The sequence below is a fragment of the Cervus elaphus genome, chromosome 5 (genome assembly GCF_910594005.1).
Source record: "Cervus elaphus chromosome 5, mCerEla1.1, whole genome shotgun sequence".
Classification (NCBI taxonomy): domain Eukaryota; kingdom Metazoa; phylum Chordata; class Mammalia; order Artiodactyla; family Cervidae; genus Cervus; species Cervus elaphus.
The window spans coordinates 65245863-65267100 of record NC_057819.1 but is presented as its reverse complement, the minus strand read 5'-3'; the positions used below and the strand labels follow the sequence as shown (position 1 = coordinate 65267100).

Sequence of the window (21238 nt, the reverse complement as noted above, 5' to 3'; positions counted from 1 at the left end):
TATTGAGGGTTTATAAAATACAAATATTTATTACACATTGATTTTCTATTTTGCCATCAGTTGAACTCACTTGTGAACTCTAATAATTGTATTCTGTTGTTTTATGGATTGCTTAGGGCTAAGATCATGTCAACTGCAAACAGATAGCTTTGCTTTTTTATTTTTAATACGGATGCCTTTTATTTCTCTTTCTTGCCTAATTGCCCTGGCTTGAATTTCCAGTACAATATTGAATAGAAGTGGTAAGAGTGGACATCCTTGGAGAAAGCATACAGTCTTTCACCACTCATTATGTTAGCTGTGCATTTTTTATAGATACCCTTTTATTAGATTGAGGAAGTTCACTTCTATTCCCAGTTTGAGTGTTTTTATCACAAAAGGGTGTTGGATTTTATCAAATACTTTGTCTACTGACACAATCTTGTGGAGTTACCCCACCTTTATTCTACCAATATGTTGCATTAGATTGATTTTTGTATGTTGAGTCAACCTTTCATTCCTGATAAATGTCACTTAATCAGGATGTGTAATCTTTTTTACGTACTGCTGGATTTGATTTACTAGTACTTTGTCAAGAATTTTTACATTTGTAAATGATACTTGACTACAGTTTTTCTTCCTGATGATGTCTTTGGTTTGGGTATCAGAGTAACACTGATACAACCTTGACTAGAGAGTAAGATCCAAAGAATAAGTTAGGAAGTGATTTCTCTTTTCTAAGCTTTTTTCTGTTTTCATTGAAGAGTTACTTCTTTAAACTGATAGAACTCACCAGTATAGACTTAGTGTTTCATTATAGAAGCTTTCGATTCCCAAATCAATCTCTTAACATATCACACATCTATTTGTTGTTCAGTTGCTCAGTCTGATCTGACTCTTTGTGGCCCCATGGACTGCAGCACACCAGGCTCCTCTGTCCATGGGATTTCTCAGGCAAGAATACTGGAGTGGGTTCCCATCTCCTTTTCCAAGGGATCTTCCTGACCCGAGGATTGAACTCACACCTCTTGCACTGGCAGGCAGCTTCTTCATCACTGAGTCACCAGGGAAGCCCATACATCTATTTGCAGAGTTCATTTCTACTTGAGTTGGTTTTGGTACTTTGTATCCTTTTAGAAACTTGTTCACTTCTTATACCTTGTCCAATTTATTGACATACCACTGCTCATAGTATTCCTTTCTAATCCTTTTTATAAGGTCAATAATGATCTTTCTTTCATTTCCGATTTTAGCAATTTAAATCTTCCTTCTTTCTTGATGTCTAGCCAAAGGTTTGTCAAGTTTGTTGATCTGCTAAAAGGGTCAACTTTTGACCTCACTGACTTTCTCTTGTTTTTTTGATTCTCCATTTCTCTTATTTCTGTTCTAGTCATTTTATTTTCTTCCTTATATTTGCTTTGGGTTTAATTTGCTCTTCTTTTTCTAGAATAAGATAGAAAGCTAGGCTTTTGAGAGCTGTCCCAATTTTTAACACAGTCATTATTATATTATTATATAATACAATAATATATTAATATAATATATATTAATATATCTTAATAATATAATAATAATTATAAACATATATTAATATAAGTTTTCCACTGACCAATGTCTTCATTGCATCCAGTAAGTTTTCTTAATGTTTTCATTTTCACTATCTCACAGTATTTCCCAATTTCCCTTGTGATTTTGTTTGAGCCATCCCTCTTACGAGTTGATTCATTTCAACATATTTGTAAATTTCTCAAATTTCCTTGTTATTTATCTTTTACATTTCACTGTTATCAGAAAGCATACTTTGTATTATCAACCTATTTAAATTTATTGAGATGTAAGCTTAACATCTGATCTATCTTTAAGAATATTTCATGTGTACTTAAGAAGAATAAAGCTTCCCTGTTGGCTCAACTGGTAAAGAATTCACCTGCCAATGCAGGAGATGCAAGAGACCTGGGTTCGATCCCTGGGTCTTCCCTGGGAAGATCCCCTGGAGAAGGAAATGGCAGCCACTCCCGTATTCCTGCTTGGGAAATCTCATGGACAGAGAAGCCTGGTGGGCTACAGTCCATGGGGTCCATATAGCCCATCGGGTCGCAGAGAGTGAGAGGCAGCTGAGCGACTGAGCACATGAGAAGGGAAAGTCTTCTGGTGCTACGGAGTGTCCCAGAGAGATTCAGTCGGTCTGTAGCTTTTAGTCTTCTAATTTCTTGCTTAAGTTCCATCCTTCTGTTCCATTCTTTACTCAAAATGGAGAACTGAAATTTTTAATTATTATTGTTGAATTGTCTATCCCTTCAAATACTTTTGGGTTTTGTTTTATGTATTTCAATTCTCTATTGTTTGCTGTATATGTGTTTATAATTGTCATATCATCTTGAAGAATTGACCCCTTTATGATTATAATTATAAACTGTACTTCTTTGTCTCCAGCATCAATTTCTGTCTTAAAGTCAATTTTCTCTGGTATTGGTTTAGCCACTCTAGCTTGCTTTTGGTTACTGTTTTCATGTAATCTTTTTCCAGCTTTTACTTTTACCATATTTGTGTCTTTGAGTCAAATGTGAGTCTTTTGTAGACAGTAGTTTATGTGTTTTCAATCTATCATGCTGATCCCCGCCTTTGAATTAGATTTTAATCTATTTACATTTAATGTAATTACTGATAAAGTAGGATTTTTATCTGCTATTTATTTTCTATAAGTCATATAATTTTTCTTCCTCAGTTCCTCCACTATTGCTTCATTTTATGCTAAATGGCAATTTTTAGCGTATCATTTTAATTCCTTTATTTCTTTTACCAAATATTTTTGGGTTATTTTCTTAGTGATTGCCCTAGGGATGACTATTAACATTTTAATTAGAATTACTACTAAATTAGGAAAGTTTTGCTCCTATATAGCTCCATTTCCTCCCCACTTTTATGCTGTTACTGTCACAAAATGTATTTTATACATTGCATGCCCTAAAACATGTTTATCATTGCTTTATGTAGCTATAATTTAAATTGGATAGGAGAATGTAACAGATACGAACAAAAATACACAATACTATCCTTTAGATTTACTCCTATAAATCTACTTTATTTCTTCAAGTTGATCAAGTTACTATCTACTATTCTTTCACTCCAACCAGAAGGAATTCTATATTTTTTTCATAACAAACTCTTTCAATTATTTACCTGAGAATATCTTAGTTTGTTTTTCATTTTTGAAGAAAAATATTTCCATATATAGAATTCTTGGTTGACAGCTTTTCCTTTCATCATTTTGAATATGTCATTTTAATATCTCTGGCAACTATGGCTTCTAAGAATCTGATTGAAGATACATTATATATGATGAATTACTTCTTTTTTTATTGCCTTCAATTGACAGTTTGACTATTATGAGTTTATGTATGGATCTCTTTGAGGTTGTCCTAACTGGAGTTTGTTAAGCTTTTTCGATGTGTAAATTAATGTTTTTCATCAGATTTGAGACATTTTCAGCTTTTACTCCTTTGGCAGCTTTCTCTCTCATTTCCTTCTGGGACAGTCATTATGAGAATGTTGGCATTCCTGATACCATACCATAGGTTTGTGAGACTCTATTAATGCTTTTTCATTCTTTCTAATCTGTTTCTCAGATTGGATTATCTCAATAGAACTATCTTCAAGTTACTGAAGATAACTTTCTTTTGCCTGCTCAAATCTGCTGTTAATCCTTCCAGTGAATTTTTCAGTTAGTTACTATAGTTGTCAGTGCCAGAATTTCTACTTGGTTCCTTCTTTATCCTCCCTCTTTATTTATATTCTCTACAGTAAACACCTTCCATATGAACCTTCAAACATGCAGACGTGCGTTCGGACGTCCAGTCAGGTAAGTCAGTTCTCGTGTCTAGCATACACTGGCACATGCACGCGTCCTCTACAGGTGGGTGTGCTTCTGTGTGCTTTACTGTACGGTAGTGTATGGAGGACAGCAGTACAGTATCTTTATTTCAAGTCCAGGATGTCCAAGAGCAAGTACAAAAGCCATGGTAATGTAGCTGGTGCTAAGAAGTGCCAAGTGATAATGATGAAAACAAAAGTGAAAATAATTAAGAGTGGAGTGAGGCAAAAAAATGGAACAGGAGGTTCAGAGAAAACAGCGACAGACAAGAAGGAACAGCTGAAGAAATTCTCGATGCGGGAAACGGTAAGGTAGAAGGGCACACAAAAGTTGCAGCAGCTGTCCAGATGCAATCCAATGTTACCATGTCATCCTCTGTGATGGGACAGCAAGAGCTACTTCCCAGACATCACTGGATCTTTCTTCCAAGAAGGTAGATAGAACTGAATCTAGCAAGGAACCAGAACCTGTGCCATCATCAGACATGAGTGAAACTGCAGTTTGCCCTCTGTCTCCTACTGCTGACAATACTTCAACCCTACCATCTCCTACCTCCTCTCCAGTCGCTAACTCATCTTGCCTGTTCACTGGATGCCAGTTCCTAATGTCAGCAGTTGTACTATACTATTGTACTTTTCAAGGTACTGTGCAGTAAGCTTTATTTTTTGTGTTTTTTAAATGTATTATTTGTGTGAAAAGTATTATAACCTATTACAGTATATAGTATAGTACTATATAGCCGATTGTGTTGCTTGGTATCTAGACTAACTGTTCCACTTACGAATGTGCTCTTGGAATGGAACTCATTTGTATGTAGGGGATTACTGTATTTGATGTATCATTCACAGATTTTCCTTTAGTTCGTTTAGTTCAGTTCAGTTGCTCAGTCATGTCCGACTCTTTGTGATCCCATGGACTGCAGCATATCAGGGCTCCCTGTCCATCATCAACTCCCAGAGCTTGCTCAAACTCGTGTCCACTGAGTCGGTGATGCCATCCAATCATTTCATCTGCTGTTGTCCCCTTCTCCCATCTTCAATCTTTCCCAGCATCAGGATCTTTCCCAATGAGTCAGTTCTTCACATCAGGTAGCCAAAGTATGGGAGTTTCAGCTTCAGCATCAGTCCTTCCAATGAATCTTCAGGACTGATTTCCTTTAGGATGCACTGGTTGCATCTCCTTGCAGTCCAAAGGACTCTCAAGAGCCTTCTCCAACACCACAGGTCAAAAGCATCAATTCTTCGGCGTTCAGCTTTCTTTATAGTCCAACTCTCACATCCATACATGACCACTGGAAAAACCATAGCTTTGACTAGACAGGCCTTTGTTGGCAAAGTAATGTCTCTGCTTTTTAATATGCTGTCTAGGTTGGTCAAACTTTCCTTCCAAAGAGCAAGCATCTTTTAATTTCATGACTTCAGTCACCACCTGCAGTGATATTGGAGCCCCCCAAAATAAAATCTGTCACTGTTTCCATTGTTTCCCCATCTGTCTGCTATGAAGTGATGGGACCAGATGCCATGATCTTAGTTTTCTGAATGTTGAGTTTTAAGCCAGCTTTTTCACTCTCCTCTTTCACTTTCATCAGAGGCTCTTTAGTTCTTCACTTTCTGCCATAAGGGTGGTGTCATCTGCATATCTGAGGTTACTGATATTTCTCCCAGCAATCTTGATTCCAGCTTGTGCTTCATCCAGCCTGGCATTTCGCATGATGTACTCTGCTTTAGACATACCTTTTCTCTCTTTAAATAGTGTATTCACTTTTGGTTGCACTGGGTCTTCATCTCTGTGTGAGGGCTCTCTCTGGTTGCAGCGTAAAGGGGCTCCTCTTTGTTGCAGCAGTGGTGCACTTCAAGCGCACTTCACTGCGGTGGTTTCTCTCATTGCAGAGCACAGGTCCCAGGCACATGGGCTTCAGCAGTGCCTCGTGGGCTTGCAGTAGTTGTGGCTTGCATGCTTAGTTGCTCCACAGCATGTGGAATCTTCCTGGACCGGGGATTGAACCCATATCCCCTGCATTGGCAGGTGGATTTGTATCTACTGTATCACCAGGGAAGTCCAACATGTTTTTCTTTAGCTCTTTTAACATATTTAAATTGCTGATTCAAAGTTCAAAATCATACATGAGCTATATTTTCTTATTTCTTTGCATGTCTTGCAATTTTTCACTGGAAGTTGGACATTTACAATAATATGATATTTCAATTTTGGAAATCTGATTCTTCTCACCTTCCCAGGGTTGCTGTTGCAGCCACTCGTAGTTATTGTTTAGCTAGAGATTTCTCTGAACGAATTCTGTGAAGTCTGTATTTTTGTTATGTATGGCTACTGCAGTCTCCAGTCAGTGTGCTTATTGGTCAGCCAGTGACTGAATGGAGACTTCCTTTACACCTGGACTAAATCTTCACATCTCTGCTGAGAGGCTGTGTGTGTGTGCTTGAGCATGTTCCAACAATATTGTTAAGTGATTTACAACTCTGCTGTAGCCTCCACCTCTATACAGAGTGTCAAGGTCAGCAGGCAGTGGGAGGTTAGGACCACTTCAGGTTTTCTATGAGAATGAGCAACGTGTGTAGAGCCCAACGTGTGTATGGGCGCTTAGATTTCTAGGAATATGCTGATTTCAAGGTATCTATGAACATCTCTTTTGGCTTCTCCTTTAAAATTTTTTGGTTAGTCCACTGTTTTTAACTTATTCATCACCCAAGAGACCTGTGAAGTTAAAATTCTTGCCTGTAACAGTTTCAGACAAACACTCCCCAGGGATGCTCCCCTGTTAGTGATGGGCATATTCCAAGTCCGGTCAAAAAAGGCAATACCATCTATTGGTAGCTTTTAGGGGAGCATCAAGGTTGCCAAATAATGACAACAATTCTTTGGCATGAGGGTCTTACAGAGCTCCAGGTCCATTCTACTCTCTCTGATACTAAGAATGCGGGGCTGCTTTTTCTCAAGGTTACTCTTGAGCTGGAGAGCAGAAGATGGGAGTAGGGCAAGTTGAACACCACAAAGTCTGCTCTTCTTACAGAAATCTGGCCATTTTTCTTGACTAGGTAAGTCTTTGGTTAGTTTCTAGAGTTCTGGAAAAGCTGTAATAATTTTTTCCAGTTTTCGTGGAAGGGTACATTTTCAAAGGTCCTTACTCCACCATTTTCATTGTCATCTGGGCATTTACTTCTAAGAAAAATCTCTTAAGTACTTCTAAGATTTACTTTCCAAACCTTTTACTGTGAGAATTCATTTTTATTACAGTTTATCTGTTCTCACTTTAATTCAATTAGCATGATGAAATATGAATATTTCCTGCAGGGATTGAGAAATAAAAGATAATACAGAGCTGTATCTACATGGACATATAGGTTATAGCTATTACCCACAGAAAAACTGCTTCTAAATAAGCCATTATATACTTAAGGACAAGCCTGACTGTTATAATTTGGGTGTTATAGCCATGCTATTAAGAACAAAATCCTATTAAAATCAATTTGTGAAACTCATAATCCTTTAATCTGTTCTGCAATAATATGATAGCCAAATCCTGGGAAGTTCCTCATTATCAAAAAGCACATTTTAAAAACAATAATCTCATTGAGGAAAGAGGATTTCAGGTCAGTTAAGTTAAAGCCTAAAAAAGTTCTTTAGATTTAGTGATAAGAAAATTACTGCTATTTACTACCTACATATTTAAATTTCCTGAATCTGTGGGTTTACAGTTTTAATAAAATTTGAAAAAAATTTAGCCTTTATTTCCTCAGATATTTTTCTGACCTGAAACGCCCCTACTGTGCCCCCACCCCCAATACACACTCCTTCTAGGACTCCAATTACATATATATTAGGGTAATTGAAGTTGTCTTATATTTCACAGATGCTATTTTCATTAAAAATTTTTCTTTTCCTCTGAGTTTCATTTTGGATCATATTTATTGCCATAGTCTTTAAATACACTAATCCTTTCTTCTGCTGCAAGTTTAGTCTGCTATTAATCCAATCCAGTGCATTTTTCTTTTCAGACACTGTAGTGTTCATCTCCAGAAGTTTGGCTTGGATCTTTTTTATGTCGTCAATGTTTCTACTTACTTTTTGAAAATATAGAATACATTTAGAATCCACCTGCAATGCAGGAGACTTGGGTTCAATCCCTGGGTTGGGAAGATCCCCTGGAGAAGAGAAAGGTTACCCAGTTCAGTATTCTGGCCTAGAGAATTCCATGGGCTGTATAGTCCATGAGGTTGCAAAAAGTCAGACACGACTGAGCAACTTTCACTTTCACAATAACTTTTACATTTATGGTCTTCTAATTCTATTATCTGTGTCAATTCTGGATCAGTTTTGATTGAAGGAGTATTCTTCTCACTAATGAACATATTTTTCCTACTTCTTTGTATGCCTGGTAATCTTTCATCGTATGCCAGACATTATGAATTTTACACTGCTGGGTACTTTTGTATTTGTATATCACTGAGCTTTGTCTGGAATGCATTTAAGTTATCTTGCAATAATTTGATGCTTTCAAGACTTGCTCTTACGGTGTGTTAGCTGGGTTGAGGGTAGAGCTCAGTCCACCTTGGATACTCTACTCAATGCCTCGTGAATTATAAATGCGTCTAATCCGGCTGGTGAGAACAGACACTACCCCAGCCCTCTCGTCTGGCCCTCTGCGGTCGTTCTCTCCTCAGCTTTGGGCAGTCTCCTCATATGCGTGCACAGAATACCCGAGAGGAGAGGGCTCTCTGTCTGGGCCCCTCTCTGCCCTCCAGAATGCTGCCCTGTGAACTCTGTCCACGCTGGTCTCCCTGACTCTCAGCTTCATCCTGACTTTCCGAGGTTCTCCTTCCTTGTGCTGCAGTCAGGAAACTCTCTCAAAAAAAAATAAGTTGGGATAATTGTAAGGCTTACTTTGTCTGTTTCCTTTTTCTAGGAATCACTTTTCTTTGCCATCTAATTTCAAGTATCTTGGAAACCATTATTTCGCGTTTTTTGTTTTTATGTGTGCATAAGTTCAGTACATTACTGCTTTATCTTGGCTGAAAGTCAAAGTGCCACATTTGAATAAACTTTTGTGAGCTGTTCTGAATTTTAAAAGCAGAGGACTAGGCATTTCTCCATAAAAGTATGAACTAAAGTTAGTCTAAAAATTCTTTCTATAGGTATACAGGTTCTGACAGCTTTTTTTTTTTTCATTCTGATTGTAGTTCTGTAGTTTCCATAGGAAAAAATATTCTACCTTCACATCTAAAATATATTTTTTGAAATAATGTAATTATCCTAGATATCTACTGTCTATTTAATATGAAATTTTCTATAATTATATATTTTATAAAAATAGATGATTTTTTAATGGAATGAAAAAATGGATTTTTTTCTGGCTTTCCACAAAGCCAGGAAAGACTCTTATCCTCTCATTCTCCTATTAATGTAAAAAATGTACAATGTGAAAATGTCTAAAGTTTATATATGTGTAACAGATCCATGATTATAAATTCTATAGAACCCAAATACAGATTCACCTTATATGGTGGCATAAATAAATACTAAAAGATAATCTAGGTGTGGTGTTGATGAAGAGAGATAAAATCTATTAACTTACTGTAAACTAGAAAATTTTTCTTCTCGCTGACTTAGCCCTCCTACCCTGCTTAAAACTCATTCACATTAACATATTTCCTTGGGTTGAGAAATAAGTTACCAAACTGTTAGAAATTTAAAGGTTAAGATGGAGAGAATTCAGGCAACTAGTACAAAGTTACAGTTGCAACTTCTATCTCAACTATGCTAGTCTACTCTCCAGAAAATCCATCACCTTTAATATACCTGAAACTTCTCCCTTCAAGTTTTACTATCTTTCTAAAAAGTGATGCACTTGCCAAAATTGCTCCGTGGTTCAGAGGTACAAGGAATGTCAAATCTGAAGTTACACGCTCGAAATAAGTTTTCCCACTTCATGAATTAGTCTGGCACAGAATCCCTATTGATTTTCTGCACTACAAGATCTACTGGCTTAGGATCACCATCAGTAAAGGTCAGAGTAATTTTGAAAGCCTAAATAAGAGTTTTTAGTCATTCCTGAGTGGACAGATACAATCTAACTGTGGAGAAGTCTGTAAAAATGGGAGGTTACAAGTGGAGGTGATATTAGTCACAGTCACCTGCCCAGGGAAAGAGCTGTGGCAATACAATAGGGACCACAAAGTGAAAAGCAGAAGCCATGGCTGGGTGTGGCTATGAGCTGTGGGTCCCTAGACAGAGAAGAGAATAAGGCAGGTAAGCAAAGAGTTGACACTTCAAGAAAAAAGTCCAAGAATTATACAAAACTAAAATCAGGAAGGTAGATTCAAGTGAAAGTAATAGACGAAAGATCATATTTGGTTCCTGAAACAGAATTTTCATGATCAACTGCCAGAGGGAACAGCTATGCTGATCCTGAAAATAAGCCACCCGAAGTATTACAAATCTGGGTAAGAATACTGTTCTTAAAAATGCTCTTTTGATGAGACACTGCTCTGGGTAGGAGACACAATATTTGATGTTCTCTGTAACAAGTAGTCGGTGTTTCCTTTTGCAGATGACTCACGACGAGGCCTCGCCTCCGAGTAGTGAACGCCTAACTGTCTCCTGCTGCTTTGATGTGCCTGTGTACACTGAGGGTCACTTGATATTAGTTAAAACTTTAATAAAACAGATTAAAGTGGTTAATTCTGAAGCAGATTTGGTTAGTATCAATAGTTTCTTCTGTAGGAAGATGATACATGAAATGAAACCGTGGGCAGCATGAAAGAGTCAAAATATCTCCTCAAATAATTCACAGAAAATGACTGGCACAGACGGTTCTTCTTTCAAAGTCTCCACTTTGCTTTGAAAATCACCCTGGGTAATCAGCTGAATCAGGGCTAATATATATTATCTAGGCCGTGTACTACATGTATTTGAATGACACCTCTTGGAGTTGTGCAAAGTAGAATCTGTCTCTAAAATTAAGTTTAACTTTAGATTACACTAACTGAACTGCTTAATACTTTTTTAGTTATAAATAACACCATTAAACTTAACTGTAATCAAACTGTCCTCAGGTTAATTTAAAAACATTAAATATTTTCAATTTTCTCTCAAAGCCGTCAATCACATACTATAATATCCATTTTTCTAAATCTTTCACTTGATAATTTCCTAAATGAAAAGACAAGCTAAGAGAGAAAAATATGAAAAAAGTTATGCATATTTTTCTAAACAATTAAGTATAATACCTCTCATTTCCTCAAGTATTCAAAATTCTATCTTTATATAAAAGTACAAAAAAAATATTGAAAATGAAGCTTTGGGGACTCTGGTTTAAAAGTAAGGAGAAACATCACTGGAATATTCAAATGGCAAGTCAACACACAGACTAATTTTCTGCAACTTGTTAACTCAAATCTTTTGGTATTCTTTTCCTGTAATGGTGTATTTCTTTCTGGATACAAGGTACTTGAGGCCAACTTAGTTCCTTCTCTGACTCCTCAGCCTCCTGAGCTTGTATTTTATGTCTTTATCCTACCCCACCAACTCTCCTGATTCCTGAAATGCTCAGCTTTGACTGTTCAGTGCTTTAACATTAAGACTCCTTAATGGAAATATTAATAGCATTAAGGGCTTTATTTTCTCATATACATGGAGAATGGTTACCAGCAACTAGAAGTATAAAGTATCTTTCATTAGCAAATTTAAGAACTCTTAGGGAGTAACACAAACTTACGTATTTCTTCCACAACTTGTGGGTCACATTCTCTGTATTTTTCTACTTCAGCCTTTAGCTGTTCCCTTTGGTCTCGAAGAGAAGAAAGCTCTTTTGCCAGCATAGTTCGCTCTTCCTGCATTCAAAATAATGTTATGTCCAATAAGACAAACAAAATGCCATGTTTTAAGATTATACACTTTATAAACATTTTTATCTTATTTCTCATAACTGATATGCATTAGGCTTTTGACAACAACATACATATATTCACAGTATAAGAACAAACTCAATTCTCATTTTTCTCTGCAATCTCCCATTATATATGTTAACCAAATGGAAACTCAAAGATGATTGTCATTACATAACAGTTGTCATTTGTCATTACATGACAAATGGTCATTTTTTGGAGAGTTTCACAAGACTGTATATATATACACACACACACACACACTAAATTTTATGGCAACATCAGACAGTATAAAGTTTTCCTTAAAAAAAAGTGTTCTAGATAATTTCCTAGTCTTCAAGAATGACTGACCTTTAAAAATATTTAAAGATATCAGAAACAATAGAACTGTGACCTCCCATCACTTTTCTTTAAAGGTAAACCAAAATAAAATTTTGAAACACAAAATGATCCAATAAACAGTATTTGAAATTTCTAGCCACAGTTTTCATTAACAGGTATAAGTCACAGTGCTGTTGGTATTCAGTTTGTATGTATGAAAAATAAGCCCGAACTAAAATCAAATACTGGAAAAGGTTATGGTATAGAACTATAGGATAAGTTTCAGGCAAAACCAAATAGAGTTCCAACTCTCTAATGGGACTCGTTTAAGGTTCCTTGCTAGCTTGTATTTTTCTACTTTTGCCTTCAGTTGCTCTCATTGGCTCCTTTTGCTAGCATCAATGCAACAGAATGCACGTACAGAGCCTGATGCAGCAGAGCTCAACAGAACTGCAATAACAGAAATGTTCTAGACTGTGTTCTCCAGTGCAGGGCACATTAACTACATGCGGCTGCTAAGGACATGAAATGTAACTCTTGTTACTGAGAAACTGAATTTAATTGTATTTAATTTCAATTCAAAAGTAAACAACTGTATATGATTAATGTATGCCATATTAGCACAGTTCAGGAGTGATTTAAAATAACCACAAGATGAGATGATCATTATTTGCTATCAATACCCAAATCATACATAATCCTCAATGAAAAATGAGAGGAGAAAAAGCTAATGAAGCCCAGTGAAGCAGAGTGTTGAGTATCTGTGAATACAGGGACAGCTCTCCAGATATCTTGAACTGGGAGCCATCCCAGATTGGCTATTAGCAACAAGACCTTTGCCACATTACTTTTTTTGTGTGTGTGTGTAATAAAGTTTTATTAAAGTATAAAGGAGATAGAGAAAGCTTCTGACATAGGCATCAGAAGGGGGCAAAAGAGTACCCCCTTTGCTAGTATTAGCAATGGAGTTATATACTCTCCAATGAATCCAAAGAATGTCTGGAGGCTGCAAAGACCTCACCAGACCCACTCCCATAATTTACATTTTAAGATAACAGAGTTTTTGCCACATTACTTAACCTTTCTGTGGTTTCAGTTCCTCAAATGTAAAAATGAAGACAGTAACAGAGGCCACCTCCTTGGACTGTTGGCAAAATTCAATACAGAAAATGCGTTTGGAACAGCACCCGCCTGGCTCATAGTAAGCAGTATATATATGATAGCTATGTCTTCTTCATTGTCACTGTCAGCAGTATCATGGTCACCATGAATAACAGCTAATAGGTAGAAAAAGCTTTCAGCTATTTCTGAAAACTCCTGACTAGCGAACTCAGGATGAATACAAGAGTTCATCTTTCTCAGGACTCGTTCTGAACTCTTGTTACTATAATCTTCTGATAGCTGTAGGCACCAACGAGGTTTGCTAGTGGTTTTCCCCCCTAGTTTCAGAGGTTAAAGTGAATGGGTAATCTTCAGCAGGCTGACTATTATGGAGTGTGAATACGTCACCATTAGTTGAAGGTGCTTCTATAGGTTATTGCCAAATCAAAGGAAAAAAAACCACGATTAAATTTTAAAAAGTGGCAATTGCTGCCAAATGAAGAAACACAAGATTCAGGTTGTGCCCAGAACTCACCTTCCCTTAAATATTCTTTAGCAATTACCATTTTCCAGTTCCTATCTGTGACTGTGCTGACTACTCCCAGAAAGAATGTATGTAAAATAACTTTGAAAAGCATAAAGCTATGTAAATCTGTGATGTATTCCTTTCTACAGTGTGACAAGTTTTTGAGTCTCTTTCACAACAAGTGGTACCAACAGAGGCTGCAATGAAATGCTTAGAGGTTCATGGTGATCTTCAACATTTTTTCAAGTTATAAGTTCAAACCTGAGATAATGAAAAAACTAAAAAGTAAAGTGATTTTTAAAAATCCCTAATATAATACTTTAGAGAACACCATACTTTTTAAAAATAAAATAGGTCAATATTCATTTAATCATTTAAAAATATTATAAGACCACAACAGCCCTATATTGACAGTTTTCAATTGGTTCTGTGCCAAGACTTTTAAAAACCCGAACTCTTAAAAATTTACATAAACATTTATACAGGGCTTACTTTGTGCCAGGCTCTCTTCTAAGTGCTTTGCAAATATTAGCTAGCTTAATCAGACAATAACGCAATGAAGCAGATTTTATTATTCCCCATCTTACAACTGAGAAAACCGAGAAGAGAGCGTTTAGGAGACGAAAGCCCAGGCAGTCTGGCTCCAGAGTTTGTTTCTTTGCCACACTGCCATTACAATACAATAAGAATAAATCTAGGTTCACAATCAGTGGATTTATCAGGTCAAATGTTCACAGCCTTTGCTGGGACTTGCTTCTTTTCTAGTAGGAACAGCATCCTCCTCACAGGAAGCACGAATGCTTTCATTACACTTAGAATGGCCATTATTCAAGAATGTACGGATACAAACTTACTGTTTCATGTCTGCCGATTTTAGCTTTCTGGATGCTTTTCTGTAGGTTTGCATACTTTTGGTTTCCCTCAGATAACTATAAAATTGAAACAAATAAAATGGCATACTAAGATAAACTGGTTTAACATAAAGTTTATGAATCAAGAAGACAAAATGAGATTTGCCTTCAGCCCAAGTCAGCATAACAAAAAATGTCAGACTACTTTGGGAACTGACTTCTCTAACTTGAAGAAAAGCAAGTACCATGAATCACTAGGGCAGACTGAGAAATTTAAAATATTTCTTCTTATCCTATACAAAAAAATGAATATGTTATCAATCTTTTCAGTCTTCATTCATCAGATTCCCTGCCTCCATCACAAATAAACTGAAGTATATTATTTAAAATTTTAATTTGAAAGTTCAAAAAAATCTTGTTTTATATAAATTCTCTCTTCAAATTTCATTTCACTTCAGACTAAAGGCTTTTTGAAACACTCTGTTTCTTATAGACTGGTAGTACTGTGACCTGTTTCACTAATAGAGAGTCAAAAATGAATTATTCTTAATTATTCTTCTTAAATAAGGTACTTTATGAGGAATTATATACTAAGTTCTTAGAGAAGAAAAAAATCTATCAGACAAATCTACTGCCAATTTGGGCTTCCCTGGGAGTTCAGCTGGTAAAGAACTGCCTGCAGTGCAGGAGACCCCGGTTTGATTCCTGGGACAGGAAGATCCCCTGGAGAAGGAACAGTCTACCCACTCCAGTATTCACGGGCTTCCTTGGTGGCTCAGATGGTAAAGAATCCGTCTGCAATGCGGGAGACCTGGGTTCAATCCCTGGGTTGGGAAGATTCCTGGGAGGAGGGTATGGCAACCCCACTCCAGGACTCTTGCCTAGAGAATTCCCATTGACAGAGGAGCCTGGCGGGCCATGGTCCATGGTCCATGGAGTCACAAAGAGCTGAACATGACTAAGCACAGCACAGCACTGCCAATCTTATGCATGTTTCAGATACCTTATAAGTAGCCAGTTTAAGCATTTTACCAAACTTAGAAAGTAAGTTATATTGAAAATGGATTAAGTAACACAAGCATAAAGAGACCTTAAACACAGAATATTCATTAGTGCGTGGTTGAGCTCACACCGAAAGGGATTGGTTAATTTCAGAACATTGCTTCCCATCTCAATTTTATTAATCTCACCTGGGCCCCAAACTAAATAAACACCCACAGGAAATTCTCTACCACATCTTTTGCTGTAAACTAGTTAGACATCTTAGACTCACTGATTGGGTAAAAGTGAAAGCGAAAGTTGCTCAGTCGTGTCTGACTCTTTGCATCCCCATGGACTCTACAGTCCATGGAATTCTCTAGGCCAGAACACTGGAGTGGGTAGCCTTTCCCTTCTCCAGGGGATCTTCCCAACCCAGGGATCAAACTTCGGTCTCCCGCATTGCAGGCTGATTCTTTACCAGCTGAGCCACAAGGGAAGCCCCTTGGGAAAGGGCTTTCTTAAAATACATCCTACTCTTCATTCACTCTTGAGTTATAAACATTTGGAAAATAATTAACAAATGGATGAGTAATTTATTTTGGCTGATTCTAAAAAGCTGACCTTTCACAATATGACTTCGTTATATGTAGAGGGTGAATTATACTTAGATAACCTTTTTTGCTTAAAAATCACAAACAGTATCTTCAAAAAGTTGGTAGCTTTACCCCGACTTTAAGAAATCTTCCACTTCTCAATATGTACAAAGGGAATATTGTTAGTATTCCTTTGGTTGTCTAGTCCTTGATTCTAATCCATAGCACGAACAAGATCCATCTGTGATGCCAAGAGGACATCACCATCAAACCAGTTATACCTCTTCTAGAGAGAGTAATTATCTTCCTAAGTTGAAATACAAAAATCTGCTGTAGAGTTAAGAGCCAAAATAAGCTTTAAAGCCCCAAATTTAGCAAAGAGACCTTGTTCTTTAAAACAAGGGTTCTCATTTATAAAATAACACCATGTTTAAAATGTTAATATTCCACCCTGAAGGACCCATCTGAAATAACTTATTAAATGCATGTAATATCTTCATTTAGGAGTATTTTCCAATGAAAAAATACACATAGGTATTAGCATAACATTTTTACATTACAAATGTTTAAAAACTAACCAGATAGGTAGATGTTACTCCCTAAATGAAGAACTATGTAAAAATAAGCCAATAATTAATGAACATATTAACATATCTTAATTATATTAATGAAATGTTTCCCAGATATTATATGTCTGCTTGTAATTATTTACAACTTAAAAGCTTTTGAAAAAGAGCTAATTCAGGAATTTCTTAACTCTGAAAATAATCTTATGTATTTTAAATGTGATTTCATGATTTGTCACTTTAACTATCTCAGTTAAATGATGGTATCAAATGAGAAGCTTCTGCTAATTATCCTAAGCACTGAAACAATTTGGTTCAACTCAGTAGGGAAGGAATCTTGGCTCTGTTTAGTTCTTAAAATCTCAATTGCTGGAAACAACGAAAGCAACTTCTGTGAGGCAGCCCATGCTATCCGTTTTTCATCTACACGTCTCTTAGAAGCAATATTGCTATAGTTCCTAACACATCCCTTGGAATTAAACCAAATGTAGGCCTCCAGTGATTAAGAGCTGAGATTTTCAGATACTGCAGATATCATCTAAACCAGCAGTCCTAAACTTGAGCACACACCAGGGTCACCCAAAGGGAGTGTAAAAGCCCAGGCTTCTGCCCCCCGCCCCCCACTCAGGCTTTGAACAGTAGAGGTCTAAGGCACAGCCTAATAACGTGCATCTCTAACATGCTCCCAGGTGATGGGATGCTGATGCTTCTGATTACGGGCATCACACTTTTGAGAACTACTGAAGTACTAGAGAAATCTGTTTCTTTGCAGTAACAAACCCAACTAAAATACACAAGATATTAATATATGGGAGAATGTTACCTAGTTCATCAGCAAAAATGAATTACTGCTAAGCACTGTAGTCTGAACCAGAAATAAAACATCTCAGTATTTGTCACTGAAAGAAACACAAAGGTCCAACATTCACAAAATTAGAAAAAGAAGTGATATTCTATAATAAGAAAAAATATTCACCACAGGACTCCTTTAAAGAGCAAACTCTCTTGACATATTTCTGTAACATAAAACAAGAACCAACTACATACTGTAACAATCTACTTCCAACTTTCATTAAAGCAAATAATAACTTTTAAAACCCAAGTAACTCAGAAAAAACAGCAGCAGCAACAACAAAAGTGACTTATAATTAGTAAGAACAGGATTTCATCTTGAGGAAGGGTCTGACAATGCTTCTCTTTAATGCATTCCAGTCCACCTATGCAGACACTGAGGCTTCAGAGACATAATTGCCAATGTTTTCTCAAGGGCTAATTCACTGCCTGGAGGAACAGAAAGACTAATTCAAGCTGGCTGCACTGGAATTCTGATTCGCTCCTTTTTAGAAGTAAAATTTGAAAGCTTTTGAAAGAAATACAGAAGTCCTCATAGGTGGGAAAGAATGTCAAGGAAAGGAGGATGGGGAAAAAAGGTAATAGTAAAAGAATCCAGTAAAAGTCTACTGCTTTATCAAAACTCATGTACAATATATTACGGAAAAAAGAGGTTCTACGTCTTGTTTCTCCTCAAAAAAAAAAAAAAAAAAGAGAGAGAGAGGGCCAGTATAATTAAAAATTTTATATATTTAAAAAGTCATTATTAGTATATCTGGGGCTCCCCAGGTGGCATCAGTGGTAAAGAACCCGCCTGCCAATGTAGGAGATATAACAGACTCAGGCTCGATCCCTGGGTCGGAGAGGTACCCTGGAGGAGAGCATGGCAACCCACTCCAGTATTCTTGCCTAGGAATCCCATGGACAGAGGAGCCTGGCAGGCTACAGTAAATAGAGCTGCAGAGTCAGATATGACTGAAGCGACTGAGCACACACACATTAGTGTATCTACAATTTTAAAATTAAGATGACACGCCATTTAGGAATCAATCATAACAAAACAATGAGTACTATAAAAATGAATTTGTATATAAAGAAGGGGGTTATATAATTGTCTTAACAATAGAGAAATCTTAAATTGCTATTTCATGGTATCGATGTGTCACAATTATGTAGTCAAAGTAAACATTTTAGAACTTTTTTAGTTCTACCACTTTATTGCCACCAACCCATCTCCCTCCACCCCCGTGCACACATGGTCAGGCATGTAACCCCATGAACTGCAGCCCGCCAGGCTCCTCTGTCCACGAACTTTTCCAGGTAAGAATACTGGAGTGGGTTGCCATTTCCTTCTCCTTAGAAGAACTTTTAATGACACCAATATAGAGTTTTTAAAAAGCTGGAAACAAAACTGTCAATCCATTTGAGAGCCTGTGTGCTGCGCTTAGTCGCTCAGTCATGTCGGACTGCGACCCCATGGACTAGCCTGCCAGGCACCTCTGTCCTTGGGGATTCTCCAGGTAAGAATACTGGAGTGAGTTGCCATGATCTTCTCAACCCAGGGATCAAACCCAGGTCTCCCACATTGCAGGCAGATGCTTTACTGTCTGAGACACAAGGGAAGCTCTTTGAGAGACTATGTATGATCAAAAAACCAACCCCCCAAAATAAAAACCTGTAAGAAAATGCACAGAACTTGAAAATGGTTATTTTTGTATTGTGAAACATAAAATTTTCTATGTTGTGACTATTACTTTAGAAATCCTTTTCCTGGGTAAGGGGGTAGGAGAAGGAAAGAAGAGGTGAGGCAGATTAAGAGGTACAAACTTCCAGTTGCAAAATAAATGACTCATGAGTATGAAATGTACAGTGTGTGGAATGTAGTCAATAACTCCAATCTTTGTAAGGTGACATATCGCAACTGTACTTATCATGGTGATCAGTTTGAAATGTACAGAAATACAGAATCGCAGTGTTGTGTAACAGGAACCAACAAAGTATAGTGACTCATAGAAAAAGATCAAATTTGTGGTTACCAGAGACGGGGGTATGCAGGGGGAACTGGAGGAGGACAGTCAAAAGGTACATACTTTTTTCTAAAATTAGTTAACTGTAATTGGAGACTAATTACTTTACAATATCGTGGTGGTTTCTGCCTCACATCGACACGAATCAGCACACGTGTCTCCCCATCCTGAACTCCCCAGTCTGTTCTCTACGTCTGAAAAGATACACACTTCTAGTTATTACTGTGTACCAGGGATACAATGTATAACGTGATAAATACAATTAGCACTGTGTATGTTAAATATGAAAGTTAAGACAGTAAATCCTAAGAATGCTCATCCAAGACAATTTTTTTCTATTTCTTTAATTTGGTATCTATAGGAGACGATGAATATTCACTAAATTTATTGTGGTAATCACTGCATGATGTATGTTAATCAAATCATTATGCAGTACACCTTAAATTATATAGTTATGTTAACTATATCTCAATAAAACTAGAAGAAAAATTACTTTCCTATTATAAGCAATACATGAATACATTTTCAAGATATTAAAATGAGTTAGTTTTTTTAAAAAAGACTCAAACATCATAGAACTCAACGAAGTCAGTAGGCTGCTTCTTACAAAACTTAATACTCTAATCATATGATCCAACAACAGCATTCCTTGAGATTTACCCAAGAACTTCATTCCTTTTAAAGACTAAATAAATATTCCACTTTTGTATATACCATATTTTGTTTATCCGTTTGCCTGGTGATTAACCTCTGGGCTGTTCCCACCTTTTCACTACTGTGAATAACACTGCTCTGAACACTGTTACACCCGAGACCTCTTGTTTTCGGTTCTTTGGGGGGATACACTTTGAAGTGGAACTGTTGGGTCTTATGGTAATTCTATTTAACTTTCTGGGGAAACACCATACATTCCCATCAGCTATGCACAAGCTTCAATTTCTCCAACACTTATCATTTTTTCTTTTTCATCACAGCTATCCTAATGGGTGTGATGTGAAAGCTGAACTTTTAATTTTATCATTTTGTCCTTCACCAACTGTATAAAACAAGTTTACTCCCTGTAGGCTTCCCCAAAATGGATACTGGCAATAGCTTAAAAGAATGATAATCTGATGGCTGAAAAATGACATTCCATTATTGTTTTAATTTGTACGTCTTTGATTTTCAAGATTTAGCATCTTTTCATATATCTAGTGATTATGTAAATGTATTTCTTCACTGACTTCATTAATAATGTCCTATGACGATTATTTCATTGCATTGTTTACCCTTTTCTCATGTATTTTTAGGGACTGTTTATATGTAGAAGATGGTCATTACTTGGTTAGAAATGTTTAACTTTTAATGTTATCTTCCAATATGCAAATTTTAATTCTCTATGCAAATACATCAACTTTTTGGCTTTTAGATTCTGCGTCTTGCTTAGAAAAGCCTTTCAAACTAATACTGTACAAATACTTTCCTTCTATTATATTCTTTTGATCTTTCACTCTTTAAAAGACCTCTGGTTTATTTTGGAAAAGGGGTGGGGTAGGGCTCTAACTTTAATTCATTTCAATAGACACCCAATTATCCCTACACTTTACTGAACAGTCTGGCCTTTTCCCTCAGAATTGAAAAGATGTATGGCATCTTTATCATCAAGTAGACAGGTATACAAAAGCTTACGGAATAAGCCAAAGGCTTATGC

The 21238-nt window shown here is 36.7% G+C and overlaps 1 protein-coding gene across 2 annotated transcripts in view; it reads right to left on the bottom strand.

Moving 5' to 3' along the window:
- MND1 (meiotic nuclear divisions 1) overlaps positions 1-21238 on the bottom strand; it is an 80484-nt gene that overhangs the window by 18178 nt on the left and 41068 nt on the right. For both annotated transcript variants that reach the window (XM_043902647.1, XM_043902646.1), the window contains exons 5-6: positions 14554-14628; positions 11583-11697 (exon numbers count right to left, since the gene is read on the bottom strand). In XM_043902647.1, the coding sequence (XP_043758582.1) occupies positions 11583-11697; positions 14554-14628 (190 nt within the window). The remainder of the gene's footprint in view (positions 1-11582; positions 11698-14553; positions 14629-21238) is intronic.